At 45.9% G+C, this 22,518-nt stretch overlaps 1 protein-coding gene and 1 long non-coding RNA gene across 2 annotated transcripts in view; both read left to right on the top strand.

Annotated features, from left to right (window-relative positions):
- The window catches only part of LOC106809231, a 61,653-nt gene extending 60,740 nt beyond the window's left edge, over positions 1 to 913 (top strand). Inside the window, exon 3 of the long non-coding RNA XR_001393860.1 lies at positions 803 to 913. This is a non-coding gene — a long non-coding RNA (uncharacterized LOC106809231). The remainder of the gene's footprint in view (positions 1 to 802) is intronic.
- A 115-nt stretch (positions 914 to 1,028) lies between these two features.
- The window catches only part of LOC106809218 (pleckstrin homology domain-containing family G member 3-like), a gene marked incomplete at its 3' end in the record, with an annotated part of 28,739 nt that continues 7,249 nt past the window's right edge, over positions 1,029 to 22,518 (top strand). The window contains 9 exon segments of the mRNA XM_014812216.1: positions 1,029 to 1,316; positions 1,804 to 1,939; positions 3,674 to 3,774; positions 17,560 to 17,679; positions 19,051 to 19,201; positions 19,673 to 19,834; positions 20,575 to 20,613; positions 20,943 to 21,059; positions 21,921 to 22,016. Coding sequence (XP_014667702.1) covers positions 1,231 to 1,316; positions 1,804 to 1,939; positions 3,674 to 3,774; positions 17,560 to 17,679; positions 19,051 to 19,201; positions 19,673 to 19,834; positions 20,575 to 20,613; positions 20,943 to 21,059; positions 21,921 to 22,016 — 1,008 coding nt within the window.

Genomic DNA, 22,518 nt, shown 5'->3' with positions numbered 1-22,518 from the left:
CCAGAGATTTTACAAATTTGACAAATATAGCAATTTTCGCTCAATATAGCGTGGGTACATCGCCGGTACATCACCTTGAAATATTGATGCAAAAACACAGAATAAAAAGCAGCGTGACTTCAATCTTATATATGATAGCAGAAACTTATACGTTTTTAAGATCGACGCACCTGTCACGAGTCGCTACTTTATCATGCCATGTTATTTACTACCACTCCAGTTACCAAATATCCAAAAACATTGCGCACGCATTTGTCCTTTTTAGTGTATCTCAGTCGCTAATGGCGCACGTATAAATTTAATGACGGGACTATAAAAAAAAACTGAAGCCAGATGAAGACACACACGCACGGCGCGCACGCACGCACGCACGCAAAAACACCACACACAACGAAACGCACGCACGCACGCACGAACACACACCACACAAGCAAATCACACACACACACACACACACACACACAAACCACACACACAACACACACACAGAGAGACCAGCGAGAGAGCGAGAGAGAGAGGAGAGAGAGAGAGACGAATGAGACCCGACGAGAGAGAGAGAGGAGAGAGAGAAGAACGAGAGAAGGAGACGGCGAGAACGATGCGAAGGAGAGAGAGAGGAGAGAAGGAGCAGAAGATGAGAGGAGGGAGAGAGACGACGGGAGAGAGAGAGAGAGAGAGGAAGCAGAGAGAGGCGGAAGGCGAGAAAGCAAGAGAGATGAGAGAGAGAGAGAGTCGAGAGATGTCTCTCAGTAACCATTATACGTACACCATCTCACCCACCTTCTCTCTCTGTCTCTCGCAGGTAAGAAGCTAGAGATCGCGCCAAGCCTCATGAACATGTTCGACACACTCGTCAACGAAACAAAGACCGCCGACGAACCGCCAGAGGGCGCGGCCGACGCGCTGACGACACACGCCGAGGCGCCACCTGGCGGACGCGACGGAGGAGGAAGCGAGGCGGCGGCGGCGGCGACGGAGAGCGGCAGCGGCGGCGAAAAGTCGGCGAACGGCGACGGCAGCAGCGACGACGGCTCTGTCCCGCCACCGGGAGGCGCCACCGTCACGCCGGAGAAACTTCCCGCCGCAGCGGGCTCGCACAAGCGCAAGCTGCAGGAGGGCGGCGGCGGCGATTCGTCGAACGGCGACCCGGCGAAGCGCCCGCCGTCGGCCGTGTCGACGACGTCGTCCGACTCGGTTTGTTCGTTCAGCAAGAAGTGTCCGCTGGCTGCGATGGAGGGTTCAGAGTCGGACGACAACAGTGCGGACGACCTGCTGCAGGATGGAGCGAAGACAGATGGATCCCAGGTTTCAAAAAGGTGGGCTATAGTATACGATGTGTGTGTGGGGGGGGGCGTGTGGGTGTGTGTGCGTGTGCGCACGTGTGTGGGTGCGTGCACGTGCGTGCGTGTGTGTCTGTGTGTGTGTGTGTGTGTGTGCGGGCGCGCGCGCACGCGTGTGGGTCCGTGTGCGTGCGCGTGCGCGTTCGTGTGTGTGTAACTAAACTGTGTAAATAAACAGTTAAACAATACAAAAATCGATCTCTCATGACTGTGTGATCGATGATTCCAGGTGCCTTTCTCTGGTATTCTAAACGTACTTTTACGCACATGCCCAAGAGTAAATTAAAAGAGGTATGCACATAATTATAAGTGTACAATGAAATCAAGAGCGAATACCAAGCGAAATCAAGCGCCTTCTTTATACGCTCTTGATGAAATCAAGATGAAATGCATATACTCGCCGATTCAAAACAATTCCGTGATGCAGGGAAGCTAATCTTGTGATTGTGTTTATACTTTATAGGGATTCATTGAACTCGCTACCCGGGTCAACTCATCGGATCTGGTATCCTGAGGGAATGTCTTACCTGTCCAAGGTCGTCTTAGAAATCCTGGAGACCGAAAGAGCGTACGTCAACGATCTTCAAGAAATCATAGAGGTATGATACCCCTGAGTGAGATAACATGACTTTTGGTTTAGTTAGATTTTCCTTCAATTCCTAACCACTATTATTCCCCTTGTCGAGCAATCGCCCGGGGGGGGGGGGTATAGTGTATCGGCTGCTTGATTTTTTTTGTTTTAGTTTTTTCTTACGGTTATAGTAGTGGTATTGTGATTCTCGTAACATGCGTCTTTTTCTTTTCGTTGGTCGTTTGTGGTTGTGGCATGGCATATGGATTGACGATACAAAATATTGTATTCTTATTCTATAGCGGTACTTGGCAAACGAGTTGCGTATTTTTTTCCGCGTGTGGCTGAAGTAAAGTAACAGTACAGTTTTAACATAAATGACTATACATTATCTGTAGGGATAGGAAATATTTAACATGCAAATCACTTTGCTTCTCCGTCAGGTTTAATGGTGATGTAACACCGCGTGCAATCATATTTCCATTTGCCTTCAAGCTGCGGTCTCATTCAGAATATTTAATACGGTTTAGCGAGTTGCTAGGAAAACCGGTTCCAACGCCCCCTGTCGACATTCTTCCTACGCGATTATCACTAACTGTTTATGTTATTAAAAAGTCAGCCTTTGCTACACCCGGTAATTGCAACTGCTATTACAGAGTTACAGAATACGAATTTCTTTTTACTTTTATATATAGTTTTTTTACACGTCTGTGTATGTCAGTATTAGACCGGTTGTGCGTGTCCCGGCTTTTGTTGCTGAGTTCGCGTGATCTTAAACCGTCTCGACATCGCGAATTGATAACAACCGTTTATCTCAGTGTGCAGTCGTTTACAGAAAACCTCCATTCATTCGTGGGGTGGAAGTAGAGACTAAAAATGTTACATGGCGATCGTCGTATTTTTAGAGGGAAATCCCTTTACGACTGCGTTGAAAATTAGGGGCGAATTTTGTAATAATAATAATACTGGTTCGGTTCACTTAATCAGAGCATAAGTGTTTATATTAGAACATTAAAAGCCAGTGTGGGTTCTTTCACTTGTCACCTGCCTTGGGTAACTGTTTATAAATAGCCACGAACTGAGTGATTTATAATGTTTTGATATCATTACATAGTAGTACGTATCCACTGAGGCATGAGGGATGCGATGGTGGTACTTTTTGGCACAGTGTTTAGCCAGACCCGCGGGCTTTCTCTTGAGCAGAAAAACGGTTGTTTCGTCTGTAATAAGTCGTTTGTAGATGCCGACGTATGGTGCCTCTCAAATGCCAACTCTAGTGCGTTTTTCTACAGAGAGTATATGTACGTGTGTGTCTATCCGTTGTATCGGTTGTATAGTATTACATTATCATGACATCATCGCATATCATATCATATCATAATCATCAAGAGTAGATAATAACACATGTTATTGTGTTATTATCTACTCTTGGTAATCATGTAATATCATATCAAGAACATATATATTCTTTTAAGATTAATATATATTCTCGTGATCGTATGCTTCAGCTATCTTATATATAGTGAATACATACCATAAAATTAATCGCATTATTATATAACTTATATAACTACTATGATTATCCATAATATCCTTCTATATCAAACCGTCTTTGGCAAGAGTTATCATTATACTTCAGCAACAAGCTGTATCAATGTAGAAGACTTTTTTTGAGCATTTTGATCTCCACGTATAACGCCAACTCGATTTCTTGTTCCCAGACGATGCATTTATATTTTTTGTTTTTTGTTCTTCGATGCAGGGCTACCTGAAATGTATCATCGATACGCCAGAAGTTGCAATCAAACCAGCGGATGTGTGCGCTCTGTTTGGCAACATAGAGGAAATATGGCGCTTCAATAGGTGAGCATCTCTCTGGAAGTTATCTGGTTAGTATCTCTCTTAAGTTGCCTGAGCACCCGTATTACGTAATGTCGTGCTAGTACCCTAGAATAAAACCCGTTGCTTTGCTGGTAATTGTATTATATAGTACCCAAACCAAGTTACCGTGATTTCTGGTCTAGCTATAATATACCAGTTGTCGGCTATTACTTTATTGCAATTCAAGTGTCAATATGGGATAATACGTCACTATAATAACGACCACGGCGTCCATTTCTCACTGACGGTGTCAATAATGCTGGGTAGCTGGTGTGGCGTAGGTGTGTTGGTGTGTGGCCAGTAGAAGCAAGCAGCACGTCGGCAAACCTGTTCATATTGCATGCGGTGCGGTGCGCATGGACTCGTGTATATATCTATATACTTGTGTTCCTGAGAGCCAGCGTTGTAGACTCACTGTACGCGACATGGGGGATCATCTTCCCGCGTTGTTTCACGCGTGTAAAATGGTTTAAGCTTAGATAGGTATGTGTAACTTGGTTGATTTCTGCTCAACCGTGAGGTTCAAACGTACCTGCTAACGTTTCGCGTCCTAACAGGAGACTTTTTCAAAGCTGACTCACTTTGTTCACTCACTCAGCTCGGTTTAAGCTTAATTTAATCTAGAGTGTATGCGATATTAGTACGTTGTAAGATGTTATAGTAATGTGCGCTGACGGCTGTTTCACATGGGAGCTGTCACATGCGCCTGCCGCTGACAGTGCAAATTTATATGCGTCTCGGTTGAATTTCTGATCGGCTTAAACGAACCTCACGTTAAACCGAACGAATATTTAAATTCTAACGCGATCTGAGACATGTATGATGCCCCCCTCCCCTCATAATCCGAACTTCCCCACACAAAAACTGGACTAAATAGATGGGTTCCTATAAGGTGGTCCGTATTGGGAGAGCTGACTACTATATTATATCAACACTGTGCATTTAAAGTATTTGCCGCGTGCTCTATACGCGTCACGTGCACTGTCATACATTATGTATGCGAATTTAGAAGATCGAGCATCTCAAGGATGCTAGTTAAGATGCAGATCTTACTGCTGTTGGTTGGCTGTACAGAGAGTAATGCTAGTTGCTTTTGCTATGCCTCGGGCAGATTCTTTCTCTCTCTCTCGCTCTCTCTCTCTCTCTCTCTCTCTCTCACGTGTTGATCTCTATGTGTCACGCTCTCACTCTTGTTATCTCTCGCTCTCACACACTCTCGCTCTCGCTTCCCCTCCCTCTCCCCCTATCCACCCCTCTCTGTCTCTCTCTTTCTCTCTATCTCTGTTTCTCACTATCTCTCTCTCTCTCTCTCTCTCTCTCTGTTTCTCTCTTTCTCTCTCTCTTTCTCCTCATCTCTCTCTCTCTCTCTCTCTCTCTCCTCTCTCTCTCTCATCGCTCTCTTCTCTCTCTCTCTCTCTCTCTCTCTTCTCTCGCTCGCTCTCTTCTCTTCTCTCTCTCTCTCTCTCTCTCTCTCTCTCTCTCTCTCTCTCTCTCTCTCGGTCGCTCTCTCTCTCTCTTCTCTCTCTCTTCTCCGCTCGTCTCTCTCTCTCTTTTCTCTTCTCTCTCTCTCTCTCTCTCGCTCTCTCTCTCTCTCTTTCTCGCCTCTTCTCTCTCTTCCTCTTCTCTCTCTTCTCTGCTCTCTCTCCTCTCTCTCGGTGTCTCTCATCGACTCTCCGCTCTCTCTCTTCTACTCTCTCTCTCTCTCTCTCTCTCTCTCTCTTCTCGCTCTCGCTCGCTCTCGCCTCTCTCCGCTCCGCCTCTTCTCTGCTCTCTTCTTCGTCTCTCTCTCTCTCTCTCTCTCTCTCTCTCTCTCTCTCTCTGTGTTACACGGCCATTTGTTAGGCTTGAATTCAGCAATAAAACAGCGGACAGTCGTAGCCTTTTTTCGTTGCGGACAGGCAAAACCAAGTTTCACATAGATATACAGTGCACAACATTACTGGTTAATTGCAGCCGGGCAGTCATGTGTAGCTTGCTTTCTGTATATGTACGTATATGTATGTATCAGGAGCTTAGATAATAGGAATTCCCTATTATCTACTCCTATTTATTTAATTTTGATTATGATATGTATGTATATTGCGTATGTTGTATGTAGTATGTATGTAGTGTATGTATGTATGTATGTATGTATTATGTATGTATGGTATGTATGTATGTTATGATTTTTATGTATGTATGTATATGTATGTATGTACGTATATGTATGTATGTATGTATAGCTCATGTATAATTCTCAAGTGAGTAAAATTAACTGTGAGTTGATTCGTCTTGGATAAGATGTTATAGCTAAACGTGTTTTCTGTTAAGTAATTAATATATATTTTCCCCGTTTTCCAGCGATAAAAAAAATGTTCGATGCACGTTGGAGCCAACGTAATTGTTTTTAGCGTGTCAGCTAGAAAAAAAAATCCTGCCATCTAATGGAATTAGGGGATTAGTATATTCGATAGCATCTGCAGCCATCTGCGCTTTAATTTAAAAAGAAATCAAATACGTGATAAATATAGTGCGTTGGCGTTGCGTGCGTTGCGCCCTGCCCAACCTCGTGCGTGCGGTTTCGGCGCTGATGTGGCGTGCAACCGATAGCGTGCAGTGCGTGCATGCTGTGGGTATGTGCGTGCGTGGTTCGGTCGCTGCGTGACGTTGTGGTGTGCGTTGCAGTGCGATGCATGTGTGCCTGCCTGCGGGGTCGGCGTCGGTAGCAGGAGTGCGGTGCAGTGCTGTGCCTGCGTGGTGTGCCTGCCTCTTGCGCTTCCGTTCGTGCGTCCGTGCGTCTGCGTGCGTGGTGCCTGTCTGCCCTGCCTGCGTTGTTAAGCGTGCGTGGTCGTGCCGTGCGTGGCGTGGCGCTTAGAGCCCGTGACGTGCGCTGCATGTCATGTTTCTGTCGCCTCTGAATGTTGTTAACATTGCATTCGTTGCAGCCGAACTGCGCAAGGACTTGGCAAACCACAGACGACGATGTAGTAGAGATAGCAAGTGGTTTCCCACGCCACACACATGGCTTCACTGACATCTACACAGCAGTACTGCCACCAGCATATCCCAAGTAAGTTGTATGTTAAGTGATGTGTAAAGCTGTTGTTGTGTACAGTTTGTTGTTGTAAGTTGTCTGCAAGAACTGTTTCACCACGCCACAGACATGGTCCACTGACATCTACACAGAGTACGCACAGCTATCCCAAAGTAAGTTAGTTGTTGGCGTCCTGTATATATAGCAGCTAAGGGCGATCACTTGTGTATTAAACAGAGAAATCAAGTTTCAGTAAACAACCCGTATGACGGCGTGCGAAAAAAAAATAAAAACAAGTCAGTTGTTGGGCCCGTATTGCAGGTAGAAGGAGCGACCCACCGTGTATTATATAGGATACAGACTTGTCAACGTTAATTTTGGTTTCTGAACAACGGGGCCTCAGAAAGCTAGTAAACAACCAGTTAAGAAAACATCGCGCCAACAAAAATTTCGTTTCTATACTTTAACGTGTTGTACGTCTTCTCAGTTTACGCGCCGGTAACTTCTGGCCCGTTTAACACGAAGAAATGTCGCCGTGCCGTTGACAGTACATAATCTCGCCAGTGACATCCGCCACCTACTTAAAATTTGTTTGAGAGGAGAAGGTCACCACACATGTTTAACGACAGACGCGAGGCCCGACGCAAGCTCTGTTCTCTGCGGGAAACGGCCGCGGAAGCTGTTCGCCGTTAATTCGTGCCTGGAATTGAACAACAATTAGACTCGTGCCAGGAATATTAACGAACAAATAACTTGGCCTGGAACATCGCGGAAATTAAATCGCTGCCTGGAATTGATGAAACAATTAACTCGTGTGTCTGTGAAGACGTTAACTCGTGCCTTGAAGCGTAACGAACAGTTAAACTCGTGCCTGGAACTAAGCAACATGTGGTACTCGTACCTGGAATTACGACAACAGGTTTAAACTCTGCTTGGGAATTAACGAGCAAGTAAACTCTGTGCTGGCGAATTATGAGGAATCGGTAACTCGTGCTGGGAATTACGAGGAATAACTCGTGCGTCTGTATGAAATGTATAACTTGTAAATATTGATGGAATATAATAGTCGTGCCTGGAATTAACGAGGATTAACTCGTGCCTTGAGAATTAACGAGGAATTTAACTCGTGCCTCGTTGAATTAATGAGGATAACTCCGTGCTGGTTAAGACGATACTCGTGCCGTAAATTAACGAAGAAAAGACTCGTTGCCTTGAACTATAGAATGCGAACAGTTAACTCCGTGCCTGTGAATTAACTGCGGAATAAGTATGCTGGATACCAGAATTAACTCGGTGCCTCGGATTAACACGGAATAAACTTCGTCCCTGCGAATAACCGGAGATAAAACTCTGTCCCTGGACACTTAACGCGGCGAATGATGATGCCTTTCCCTGATTTTTTAATTTTGTTGATTTTCCCTCCCCAGGTCGATGGAGGTGCTGACCAAAGTGCATGAACGCGAAGGGGTCGGGTAAATTCTTCCGCATCGACAGACGTTCTTCGCAACCACCGGCCCTTCCCCTCCGGCTCTTACCGCTAAGCCAGTTCAGAGCATCCTCAAATACCACCTGCCCCTGCTGAAGGTATAATTGCAGCGCGTCACGGCTCATGTGGTTTCTTGTGCGCGCGAGATTGCATTTCGGCGAGTCTTCGTTATGTGTTGTTAACGACCCAAGTTTTATATCAGTTGTTATTAACGGTCGTCAATCGACTTATTCATGAATTATGAGTCGTGGGGAACTTGACGTTCGGGGTTATTATTGCACGTCGTGCCGGTTACCTCTGAAACGTCCCGCACTCGACCCAGGAAACGAATGGCAGCTCGTTAGCATCTCACCGATAAACCGTACGCAATAAATTCAACACTCACGTTGTTACGAATAATCATTTCATTGATAAACTAGCGGATCGTAATAATGGCTGATATATAACTGGGTCATAGACCTGGGCTGCGAATTGGTTTCGGCGTTTGATATTCATGTTTAATTTGCCGGGCGGTGTGCGTAGGTGGTTCTCCTCGTGTTTGGCAAGTGGTTTATTGACAGTTACGTCTTCATATTTACTGTACAGGCCACTTTACTGGTGTTAAGTAGCATGTGAGAAGTTAAGCCTCAATATTTCTCTTCGACGAACATTGTGTGTTATTATTATTATGATAGCAAGATCCGGGTCTTATTCGTTGTGCTTTTTTTTACGCGGTGGTGCCTGAATATGTAGTCGTGGTCGGATATGGTGACGATATGAAAATGCTCGACGGTTTTCAGCGGAGGGTTCGGGCTCTGATGGGAGGGGTAGTTGACGTGAGAACGAGCGGGGCGACGGGGGGAAAATTTTATACTTCTCTGAGGTTATTGTTTAATGGAATATGGAAGGGGCTTTTTATACCCCCGGCACGCAGGCAGAAGTATTTGATGGGTACGGCGACAAAGCCTTTAGACTCCGTACATTTTGTTTGCGGGGAGGAGTGCTTGATAAGGTTTTTTTTCAAGAGTTAGCTTGATACAGAGAATGTGAAATAGACTAGTTTCAGGACACAATTACGGATGACGGCTGAATTAGGGAGTTTACGACTGGAATTACGTTGAATTTGCGTTGAAGTTTTAAGAATTCGTCTTGCAGTTGACCTGCCGCGTTCCTCTGCAGAGATGGGCTGTCAGGCAAACTGTGTGCTGCAGGCATCTGGCGCGTTGAAGCTTAAACCGTGTAGAGTGCTTGGGCGTACGTCTTGGAGTGGGATACAGGGTGTATGTGCCTGTTGCTCTCGATGATTCGAGAGCGGGAAATTTGTTTTGCGTTTCATACGGCGGCCCGGACCTAACCCTTTCGAGACTTTGGGATGGTCGGCATGGGGGGCTAACCCTCTCGGGGTCTTCAGCTGTTAATTAAACACTATGGAATTTAAAATGTGTGTTTGGTAGGGATACGGCGACTCTGCGCCTCGTCTTCTGTGCTATTGCTGGATGGGTAATTAGGAAGGGTAGGGACGGAACTACTTTCGGGCTCGGTGTCAGATAGGCTCCAGCAAACAGAATACAAGGGTGTGGCGGGTCGAAAGGGGAAGTGTGCGTGTGTTTTGATGTCGTTCGTCAGATGAACGCAACAGCGGACGCCATCTAGCGGCTCTCAAGCCGTTTTGTGCATACCGGCACTGGCGTTTATTGCAGATTTTCGAATGATAAAACATTACGTAAATGTGAGTGTTTTGAGAGAAGTGTAAAAGTTAAACTTGGAGAGAGTTTGAAGGTCCGGCGTCCACTTCGTGAAAATTTTCGCACTTACATCGGTTACTCTTGCGTGTTAATAGGGTTGTCTTAGAGGCTGACCCTTCAATTCGTTGTCTCGATTTGGGGTAAACTTCGTCTATCAAAACCATACACACCGGTAATTCTATAAAAGAATCCCTTAATATCTCTTGGACCCTAACTCAATAGCCCATTATTTGGAAACACATTCGAGAGATTTCAACACTCTTCTCTTCTTCTCTCTTCGTTCTTCCTCACAACCGCTGTGAAGATAAGACTGGTTTTTTCTAATTCGTATTTTGCTACAGTTTTCTTGGTTCGAAATGATCGTTTGCTCGAGCTTCGCACTCTGTGGTGTGTTTGTTTCTGGGGGACTTCAGGGCTAGGAGTGGACTGCTTTCAGGTGTGCTGGCGCGCAAGAACGTTAGCGAGTCGTACTTTATTTATTCCTGGCGCCCGCGACTTTCTCTTCTTCGGCTGTGCGTCATATGGTACAGGCATTCTCTGCGCGAGTGGCGTTCGGGGATTTCACTCATTTCGAGAGCTCTTAATAAGCATAGATACCTGGCAGTTCATCCACCCCTTTTAGATTTAGCACACACAGCTTTACTCGTATTTAAGCCGGTGGCTAGTTTCGTATCCTCGTGTTTAACCGGCAAGCCGAGGCTCGAGGATGAACCTCTCTTTGTGAACAACTTGATGGGGTGGGTTAGAGATCGAATAATGTGCATATCCAGGGTTATTATAAAGATATCATGTGGCTTGTCATTTACTATTGTTCTCGGTTTTCGCTCGAACCAAGTATAGTGATTATGTGATGGGATGTATTGCAAGGTAGATAACTCAAAATAATTAATGGTAACACATAAACACAAGATATAGCTCCGGTAAAAGAGTAGTCTGTGCTTCGTTAGCTTATCTATACCCGTTTAAAATGTGATTTGTTAGTTCTGTGATTCTTCGTGTGGGTGTAAAAATACGCGAGTCGTGTGTTTTGTTCTGAACCTGCCTTGTATAGATTGTATGGCTCGACATAGAACACAACGCACACGTGAGATTTATGTTGAAAGCGTTGCAGTGTGCCGCTAATTGTCATTTAGGGATTTTAGTTAAATGTTTTGAAATTTATTATATGTATTTTATGACAGGGGAGAGTTCAGTGTGTGGATAGTAGGAGCGAAGGCGATCTTGGAGGCGAGTTGTTCCCTGTTGGGACAGCATCGCTGAAAATCACGACAGGCGGCGAACGCTGCGTGTGTGTGTGATGACATAGCCGCGTGCAAGACCTTCATTGAGGTGAGCCGCGACACCCTTAAATACACATTCAAGTCGTGATTACAGGTCATGTGGCTGAAATCACCGATTAGGAGTATGATTATGTTGGTGCATGCAGTGGACTGAAGCTCCTGGGTGCGCACGTTCATTGGAGTAGAAGACTGTACTAGTTGGCCATAGGGAAATCGGTCTGGATTTTAATTCGGAGTTTCTTTAGTTGTGTTGTTCGTGTTGGACCCGTAAGGTGTGGTGTAGCCTGTTAGAGAACAATTGTTTCGCTGTTTTTCTGTCTAGCGAATGGACATTGTGGGTTGTATCTTGGCAAAATATGTTATGGTGAGTGCAGAGTATGCGCTCGCATGTCTTAAGTGTGTTCGTTGGAGGGCAAAGCACAGGTTTTAAAAGAATTACATCTCAGTTTTGAAACGGTTTCAAAGGTTTTCTTAAATCTCCTTATTGGACGAGTGCGCGCGTTGCCGGTTTTCTTGTGGGGTTGTTTCATGTTGTGTGTCGTGTGTTGCGTGCTGTTGCGTTGCGTGCGTGCGTGGCAGTCGCCTCGGTTGCGGTGTCGCCTGTCGCATGTGGCTGATTCGTTGTGTCGGTGTAACTGTGTTGTCCAAAAGACTAGTTATGGGAAAACCAGATCTGGTCTTTATGCGGGGTTGGCGTGCTTAAATAAGTTTGGCCCCACGTTGTGCTCAAATCTTTAGAACGAATTGAGAGTAAAAATGGTTGAGTTGTTGTGGCTTGTATCAGTAGCGCGCTCGACGGTGGTCGTTTACTGATCATCTAAATGTAGACACGGCATTACACCGGTATTTAGATCAAAACATTAACGACGGTTAGAAAACTCATTGTTTGCTTGGGCTGATCGATTGTCTATTAACCTGGGTGCGCGCGTTAATTAGGCAACTACGCTTATTTGAATTCAGCGTTTGAACTAGATCACAGCATAATATATATCAGTTAATATCTGGAGTCGGCAACTATAGCGTAAGCAGGGCGTACTATAGTATGATAATCGTAAATTTCTTTATTTTTAATCGTTTGCGAATAGAACGCCGTAGATACGCGCTCTCTCGGTAAACTTCAACCTTTAATATCTAACTGATGAATCCGGGAATCAAAGGGTTAAGAAATGTACTCTATAGGGGGTGGTTTTCTCTTTGGTTTCGGATTTGCACTCGTGCACGATTTTTCATACCTTCATGGCATTAAGCCGCTCATAAAAACATTATTCTGGGTTTTCAGGATTTTGGTTTAGACTTTTTCAGATTCCTTGGGTAATGGAGAGAATTTTACGGCAAGGTCGAGCGAGTGGACTCGGAAGCTGTGCGAACGGTCGGCTTTGGTCGATGGCGGCTTAGGTTTCCTATGAGGCATCAGACACGTCCATTTGGCAATGACGGTGCCGCATTGATCTTGCATAGCTGCTGTGTAATTGTGAACCGATATTGTGACGGTGTTTAATTGATTTGCAGGAGAGCGGCAGTTAATTAGTCTTAATGTTTGTTTCCTCAATTTAATCCTGTGTGATGCATGAGAGACTCCTGATATGAAAATTTGTGTCATTTGGGAAAGCGCGAGCGAGGTCTTCCATTTCGGTGTTCATTTCGACAGCAAAAGAAGTTCGCGCGCTAAATTAGTAGGAACTCAGGGTTAACATTCAGCTCGAGGTGAATGGCGTAATACATCTTTTAGGAAGACGCGAGCCCGGGACAGTTGCAGGCGACATTTGCATCGAACCTAGTAAGACTATTTTAGCAGAGAAAGCCGACCATTAGATACACACAGCGCGGTAGGAGGGCAGCAGTCTATAGTGCGTGTACACACTAATTATCAACAGACCCATTGTTACTTCTTTTGTGAGTGGTTTTATGGATTTAGACAGCTTGTTACAGGGGATTCAACTTAATAATTGAAACTGACGGTTAATTCGTAAATTACCCCCAACATCCAACGCCCATTTTACTTGCTGGGGCACCTACATCAGTGGCAACGCCGGTCTGCTCACCAGGTTCCCACTATCAGATGACTGAGTGTCACCACTTTCTTACTGTTTCGAGCTCTGTATTGAGTATTACTAGCGTTATTTATTATTATTTTGGTAATTGGACATGAATTATTATTATTACAAATATTACCTCATATTCATGAGGAAGTTGGATAATTTAAATTTAAAATAAAGCATTGCTATTATTAATCTCCTTACTCCTATACCATTGGGCTCAGTATAACCATTAGGTTCCGTGTATTCTGGGTATATATATTGATATCCCGTATGAATGGTTACCCACCATACACATCAGGATTCATACGCAGAAGGGTTATACCCTAAAATAATCTCCTAGACAAATTTATAAGTTGTTATGTTTAGTTATAATATCTTTATGTGTCTAATTATAATAGTCAATATATGCTAATTAATTTATATACTATATGGGGTATCGTTTCTGGTTATTAGGTCACCTTGTAAGATATGGGCTTCAACAGTTTAAGGTGATAATCCCGGCTTCGGGTTATTATAGAGTGCTGTTATATATAGGTATAAATTGCTCCTCGCAGGAACTCTCTCTCTCGGTGTCTATTTTTGCGGGCAAGGATACCGTCATTGAGCCGAGTGATGACACAGGATGTACTCACCACATTTTGATGCCCTAGAATAAAGAGAATGCCGCATTGTAGCCGAGGTTTTTACACGCGAGGTCTGTGTACGTGATGCCCCAACGCGACCTTGTGCACACGTTCTTGCTGAGGCGCGAGTATTCATTGTTATTAGCAGGCAAAAACGTGCGAGCAGAGCGAGATATAATGGACGCAGACGGTTGGAAGAAGCAGGATGTGGACTGTCGCAAGCGCGTCTACTAATTCCGAACTCCCACATCGACAGGAAAAATCTACGCTCGCCAAAGGCGACAGTACCAGAATGAATCCGTAATGGCCAGACTTGGCCAGAGGAAAGAGACACCCAAAGAAGCGTTAGCCTCAAAAGTCGGTCCACGGCCCATGGTATGTATATAGATGTCTATAAAAGTGTGCGGTGGTTCGGTGGCGTGCGGTTCGGAAGGAATGGCGTTGGCGTGTGTGGCGTGCGTGGGGGGCGGGTAGACAAGCAAATGGGGCGTGCGTCGTTAGTGATGCGTGCGTGCGTGCAACACTCATGCATGTGCTGAAATCTCCACGCTCTTCTCAATTTTCACGCACACTATGTGGCTTTTCTTTACTCATTCTCTCTCTCGTCTCTCTCTCTCTCTCTCTCTCTCTCTCTCTCTCTCTCTCTCTCTCTCTCTCTTTCTCTCTCTCTCGTCTCTTTCTCTCACACACACACACATACACACACACACCCACACACACACACACAGCACACACACACACACAGTCACACACGACACCACACACACACACACACACACACACACACACACACACAACACACACTCATCTCTTCTCCCCCCTCTCTCTCTCTCTTTCTCTCTATCTCTGTCTCTCGCTATCTATCTCTCTCTCTCCCTCTCTCTTTCTCTCTCTCTCTCTCTCTCTCTCTCTCTCTCTCTCGCTTTCTCTCTATCTCCCGCTCTCTCCCTCCTGCTCTCCCTCCCTTTCTCACTTTCCTTTTTTCTTTCTGAGATACAGAGGAACAGAGATATATAAGCGTCTACGTCAACAGTACGTGTACGTAATGCAAGCTGCCCTTAGAGAAAGAAGACCGTGTGATTGCATGTTGCTAACATGCAAGGATTCTCATATCTTACGACACGTGCATTTTATGATTTGCAGACGAGGATAAACCGGACACTGGCTCTCTGAAGAAGCAGCATCACGCACCAGAGTACCTGGAGAAACAGCGCAAGGCAATACGCAGGAGATCTGATGGCGCTCAGCAGAAAAAGCAGGCCAAGAAAAGTAAGGGAGACGATAGTCAGTTCTCTGATTCGTTCGGTGTTGATACGTTGTACATATTTCTTATATATATGAATTGAAAATGAGTATCGTTTTAATTATTTCTAATGATTACATGTGGAAGATGGAGCATTTGTCATTACTGGTGTATGTACTACTGTATGTGTTACTGGTGTATGTGTTACTGGTGTATGGTAGATTCCTGGAATTTATCTTACATATATATACTACTATAGATATATCTACACTGCTGAGTAAGCAATTAAGTGATTTATGTAAAATTCAAAAAAGTGCATCTTACGTTTTTACTATTCTGCTACGATTGAAACGTTTCCCATAAGTGAAAAGGCAGTGTCTCTAGAATCTGCTAGGAGTATATAGTAGAAGTAAAAAACAGGTAAATACTAACTATAATTTTTCGTGAGACATATGCATGCACTGACTACTGCATGCATTCTTTTTCAAATGTTCGGACACATCAACAACGTTTTATTGGTGTGTTCAGATTTACTAACTTGCGAGACATATAAAGACATAAATTCTACCATACTGCACGCATTCTCATTCAAATATTCAGACATAAAAATTGTTTTGTTGGCGTGTTCAGGATTCTTTGATTTACTAACAAGCCTCTTCGTAGACATATAAAGACATAAATGCTACCATACTGTACGCATTCTCATTCAAATATTCAGACATAAAAATCACAGTCGTTTCGTTGGGCATGTTCATACTTCCTTGATTTACTAACAAACGATTGCACTTTGCAGGTCTGCAGAAACGAGAAAGTGCGAAGAACAGTCCTTCTTTTACCGACACGCCCATCAGGAGTCCGCCAACCGAGAAGAGCACAGCGACGCCGACAAGAAAAGACAAGCGAAAACCTCGGTCGAGTAGCGCCGGCTCCTCAATAGGCGGCGCCACCGGCGTCAGCAGGAAGCCTCCGCGCGGCGAGAGCGCGGGGAATTCCCGCTTCTACCGTTCCAGCGCCCCCTCCAATCCCCGCGGCGACGCAGCAAACCGCTTCCGGAATTCCTCGTCCATCGAGAAGAACCCGCACTTCTTCGCAAGCCTCGGCGACGATCCTGCGTGGTCGCCCGCGGCAACGGACAACGCGTTCGGCAGCGAGGCATCCCCTGCGAACACGCGCGGCACGGCGCGCGTGATACGCCTCGTTCCGGGCGAGGCGTCACCCGAAGCCTGGTCGCCCTCGCGACGATCGAAGAGTTTCCGGACCGCGATAGAGCAGCAGGAGCGCCCGCACCTCCCGCCTCCGATCCCCGACCATTCCCGCGGCGGCGTTCCTCCGCAGTCCGGAGGACAGAACTGGAACAACAACAATCAGCAGCGGCCGCACTCTTCTCCGCTCCATGTTCTCGGTCTGCCGCCGCCGCCGTTGTGTCGCCGCGGCGACGCGAAGCTCTACGACAACATCCCGGCGAGAAGCGTTTCGCTGCCCGCTCCCGCGACGCTCCGCGCAGCGTACGTGGCGAGGACGACCGTCGCCGCCGACGACGGCCCCATATACGACGAGGTGTACGAGGAGGCGCCCCCTGGCGGGAGTCGACGCGACGCGAACGCGGCGCCGTCGTTCGACTGCCGACTCGGCGACGCGAGACCCTTTGTTCGTCGGCGCGCCTCCGCCTCCGCCGCCGCTGCCGCCGAATGTAGGTGGAGCCAGCGTCGCGGCTCGCTGCCGAACAACCTGAGCGGGGCTCGCTTCGTCAACGGCGGAGTCACGCTCGCGCGCAGCCACTCTGAGCGGCGCGGCGGCGGCGCGACGCACAGCGCCGAGATCACGGACAGCATCATACGCGACATGATCGCGTGGAACGCCGCGGCGGCGCGCGCCGACGTCGCCGCCGCGCGCTCCCGCCCGCTCCGCTTCCCCGTCGGGAGAACGGCTCCTCCCCGGAGAGGAGGCAAGGAGGAGGAGGTGGACCCGGCATGCTCGCTCGACGCCGTCCCCCCGCCGCCGCCGCCGGCGCGAACGCGCGACGAGCATCTCTACGAGACCGTCGACGTCGACGACCCGCCGGTGGCGCCCCCTCCCGGGATGATCGCCTCCATCAAGCACGTCCTCGGTAACATCGGGAACCGGGTGCGCGGCGGCGGCGGGCGGGAGGAGCGGGCGAGCGAGGGCGGCGCGGAGGAGGCGGCGCGTGTGTGTGCCTGCGTTCGTGCGTGCGTGCGTGCGTGCGTGCGTGCGTGCGTGCGTGCCTGTCTGCCTGCCTGCGTGTTAGCGTGCGTGCGTGCGTGCGTGCGTGCGTGCGTGCGTGCGTGCATGTCATGTTTCTGTCGCCTCTGATGGTTGTTAACATCTGCATTCGTTGCAGCGAACTGCTCAAGGACTTGGAAACTCACAGCGACGATGCTGTAGAGATAGCCAAGTGTTTCCCACGCCACACACATGGCTTCACTGACATCTACACAGAGTACTGCACCAGCTATCCTAAGTAAGTTGTTGTGTAAGTGTGTGTAAGTTGTTGTTGTGTAAGTTCTTGTTGTTGTAAGTTGTTGCAAGTGTTTCCCACGCCACAGACATGGTTTCACTGACATCTACACAGAGTACTGCACCAGCTATCCCAAGTAAGTTAGTTGTTGGGCCTGTATATATAGCAGTAAGGGAGCGATCACTGTGTATGTAGAACAGAGAATCAAGTTTAGTAAACAACCCGTATGAGGGCGCATGCGAAAAAAATAAAACAAGTCAGTTGTTGGGCCCGTATTTGCAGTAGAGGAGCGACCACCGTGTATTATATAGGATACAGACTTGTCAACGTTAATGTTAAGACCAATGTTCAGACTAATTTTGTTTCTGACAACGGGCCTCAGAAGTCTAGTAAACAACCAGTTAAGGGAACATGCGCAAAAAAAAATTACGTTTCTATATTTAACGTGTGTACGGTTTCTCAGTTTACGCGGTAATTTCTTGGCGTGTTAAACGAAAAGAAATGTTGCCGTGCGTTGACAGTACATAATCTCGCCATGACATCCGCCACCACTTAAAATTTTTTTGAGAGAAGGTCACCACCATGTTTAACGACAGACGCGAGGCGACGCAGCTGCTGTTTTGGCGGGAAACGCGCGGGGAAGCGTCGCCGTTAATTCGTGCCTGGAATTAACGAACAATTAACTCGTGCCAGGAATATTAACGAACAATTAACTTGTGCCTGGAACTATCGCGGAATTAAATCGTGCCTGGAATTGATGAACAATTAACTCGTGCCTGGAAACGACGGTTTAACTCGTGCCTTGAACTAACGAACAGTTAACTCGTGCCTGGAACTAACGAACAGTTAACTCGTACCTGGAATTAACGAACAGTTAACTCGTGCCTGGAATTAACGAGCAATAAACTCGTGCCTGGAATTAATGAGGAATTAACTCGTGCCTGGAATTAACGAGGAATTAACTCGTGCCTGGAATTAACGAGGAATTAACTCGTGCTCCTGGAATTAACGAGGAATTAACTCGTGCCTGGAATTAACGAGGAATTAACTCGTGCTTGGAATTAACGAGGAATTAACTCGTGCCTGGAATTAATGAGGAATTAACTCGTGCCTGGAATTAATGAGGAATTAACTCGTGCCTGAAATTAACGAAGAATAAACTCGTGCCTTGAACTAACGAACAGTTAACTCGTGCCTGGAATTAACGCGGAATAAACTCATGCCTGGGACTAACGACGAATTAACTCGTGCCTGGAATTAACACGGAATAAACTCGTCCCTGGAATTAACACGGAATAAACTCGTCCCTGGAATTAACGCGGAATATATGCCTTTCCCTGCTTTTTGGTAATTTTTGTGATTTTCCCTCCCCAGGTCGATGGAGGTGCTGACAAAGTGCATGAACCGGAAGGGGTCGGGTAACTTCTTCCGCAATCGACAGACGCTCCTCAACCACGGCCTCCCGCTCGGCTCCTACCTGCTGAAGCCAGTTCAGAGGATCCTCAAATACCACCTGCTGCTGAAGGTATAATTGCAGCGGTCACGGCTCATGGTGTTCGTGCGCGAGAGCAGTTTTCGCGAGTTCGTTATGTGTTTACGACCCAAGTTTTATATCAGTTGTTATTAACGGTCGTCAATCGATTATTCATGAATTATGAGTGTGGGGAACTTGTTCGGGCGTTTTATTTGATCGTCGTGCCGGTTCCTGAACGTCCGCTGACAGGAACGATGGCAGCTCGTTACAATCTCACGATAACGTCGAATAAATTCACACTCAACGTTTTACGAATAATCATTTCATTGATATAATAGCTGGTCTAATAATGGCTGATATATAACTTGGGTCATAGACTGAGTGCGAATTTGTTCGGCGTTTTATATCATTGAATTGCCGGCGGTTTGCGGTTGCTCGTTTACGTTATACAATAGCTTTATATACGTTACAGCATATTATACGTACGTTAGCAATATACGAACATTTTTATATATATTACAGAGCATGCTAAAGGGTTACGAGGGTGAGGAGGAGGGACGAGTGGCGATCAGCGAGGGTCTGGCTCTGATGGAGAGTATAGGTCTGCACATCAACGAGATGAAGAAGAAGCACGAGCACGCAGTCAGAGTGCAGGAGATACAGAGCCTGCTGCACAACTGGAGGGTAAGTCGGCGAGAGGGCGATGTCCTGGGGTGACGCGTGTGCAGGCAGGTGAGGCCTACCCTAAGGTAGAGCTAGGAAGGACGCAGGTCAGTGAGAGAGCGATGTTGCGTTCATACGGCTGCGACGTATGGGGGATGGGGGCTACCCTCGGTATCAGTGTAATAAACACATGAATAAAAATGTGTGTTTATGTAGTGTGTTTTCTGTGGGTAAGTTAGAAAGAGAGCGATCTTCCGGGGTGACACACGTGTGCGGGCAGGTTGGTCCTACCGTCGGTAATGGCAGTGAATAAAAATACGTAAAGGTAGAGGAAGTAAAAGTAAGTTAGAGAGAGTGAAGTCCCGGGGCGTTTCGCATCGTCGCGCATAGGGGGTAGGCTACCCTCGGTGTCGGTGTAATCAACACACGAATAAAAGTGTGTTTTATGATTAACTTGTTGAAAAACTTGAAGTTAAACTTTAACTTTTTGTTTTATAAACGGAAGACGTTCGTTTTTTGTACAATCCTGTTGATGTCTCGCCGCTGTTTTTGATTCGGAATGAAGTCGCTTCATTGCGCAGCATCGATCGGCATTTCCTGTTGCCGTGCATATTACAGCATTCCCTCTGCGCGAGTGCTTCGGGGATTCACTCATTCGAAGCTCTTAATATAGCATAGATAGCTGGCAGTTCATCCACCCCTTTAGATTTAGCACACACCAGCTTTACTCTATTAAGCCGTGCAATTTTGTTTTTTTACAGGGCGATGATCTAACAACTTATGGGGAACTAGTGATCGAGGTAAGAACCCGTGCTGCCATCTAGTGTTTCGTTTTCGCTCGAACCAAGTATAGTGATTGGTGATGGATTCAAGTAGATTCAAGATTGGTATTCAAGTAGATACAATAATGTAACACAACAAGCGTAGAGTACCCTCTACTGTTTTATACCCCTACATTTTTGTATCTAGTCTTCATGCTGAAAAAACAGCGTTCAACCTGCTTGTAAATGTGTGCTCATCATGTACACACGCAACGTGAGATTTATGTTGAAAGCGGTTGCCAGTTGCGCTAATTGTCATTTATGATTTTTATTTACATGTGATTTATTATTATTATTATTTATGACAGGGAGAGTTCAGGATAGCAGGAGCGAAGGGTCTGAGGCAGTTGTTCCTGTTTGACAGCATGCTGATAATCACGAAGCGGCGAGCGGATGGTACATACGCGTGCAAGACCTTTATTGAGGTGAGCCGCACGCCTTAAATATACATTCAGCTCATTACAGTCAGTGACTGAAATACACATTAGAGTAATTATAGCCAGTGACTGAAGCTCTGTGCGTGCGTTTCATGAGGTAAAGACTGTACAGTGCCATAGAATTGTCTGTGTAATTGAGTTCTATGTTTTTACCGTGATGTAGAGACACATATTTTCTTTTCTCAAATTCCACATGTTACTGAAATGTGTTATGGCTAATATCAGTCTTAGCTGAGGGCCAAAGGCCACAGTTAAAAAAATTACAACTTAGTTTGAAAAGGTCAAAGTTCCTAAAATCTCTGTATGACGCGTTTTGATTTCATGCATGTCCTGTGCTGTGTGTTTCCAAAAGGAGTAAGTATGAAAACCAGATCTGTCTTTATCGTGCGCTTAAATAAGTTGGCCATGATCTCTTTATCGTGCGCTTGAGGCTTATGCAGCCAGGCTTTCTGATCATCTAAATTAACACGGCAATTAACACGGTAATTAGTCAAAACATTAGAGACGTTTAGAGACTCATTTGCCTGCACGACTTCTATTAACCTGTGAATTAGGAACTACTTATTACTTGTTGTAACATATTATATAATATATATATATATTATATATATTTAAATCTTTTTAATGTGAAGGTATAGTCGGTTTCGTACCTTCCCTCCCTATCATTTGAATCGGAACAGAGTTTAAAAGATTTGGTGATTCTGTTCTTGATCACTCCCAATAATAGCTTACCCATAAAAACATATTCTGTTCAGATTGTTCAGATCCTGTTTATGAAATACGCCTTGTCGTTGTATCGGTCATTAGGATATGCATGTTAATTGCCATATTGCGTGTTTGATTTTGCAGTGTTCCAACTTGATGCTGATAGAGAGCATTGATGGAGAGCCATGCAGTTTCCACGTCATTCCATTCGACAGCCCAAAGTGCCAGTACACAGTGCAGGTAAGGATGCTTCACTGAGTGGGTAGTGGGGACAACAGCCAACATACAAGCCACCATAATACACACGCGCGTATACACATACACACGCCATGCATCTTGTGTTGTAACAGCTAGCGGGGCGTACTGCCGGGCATAGGGCAGGGCTGGGCATAGCAGGGGTGTAATTGGATTGATATAGCAAATACCATCAGGAGTGAATAAGTATATCATCTAGTTATTATTTACTCCGATACCATATTACCTATATCCTATATATATATATACCATGACCTAACATATTCACGATACCTATAATACCAATTGTATGTTGATACTATGCTAATAAAAGTATAGGTTCAATATATAGTTATATATCAGTTGTATATATGGGGCTTCGAACGTGTATTAATTATGTTTAGGTATAAATTGCCAGAATTTTTGTTCTTTTGGTTTGACCGAGTGAATGACACAGGATTGTACTCACCATATTTTGGATGCACTAGAATAAAGAAGATGGCTATTT

This window comes from Priapulus caudatus, unplaced genomic scaffold (assembly GCF_000485595.1).
Source record: "Priapulus caudatus unplaced genomic scaffold, Priapulus_caudatus-5.0.1 Scaffold338, whole genome shotgun sequence".
NCBI lineage: Eukaryota > Metazoa > Priapulida > Priapulimorpha > Priapulimorphida > Priapulidae > Priapulus > Priapulus caudatus.
This window is presented reverse-complemented; position numbering and strand designations above follow the sequence as displayed.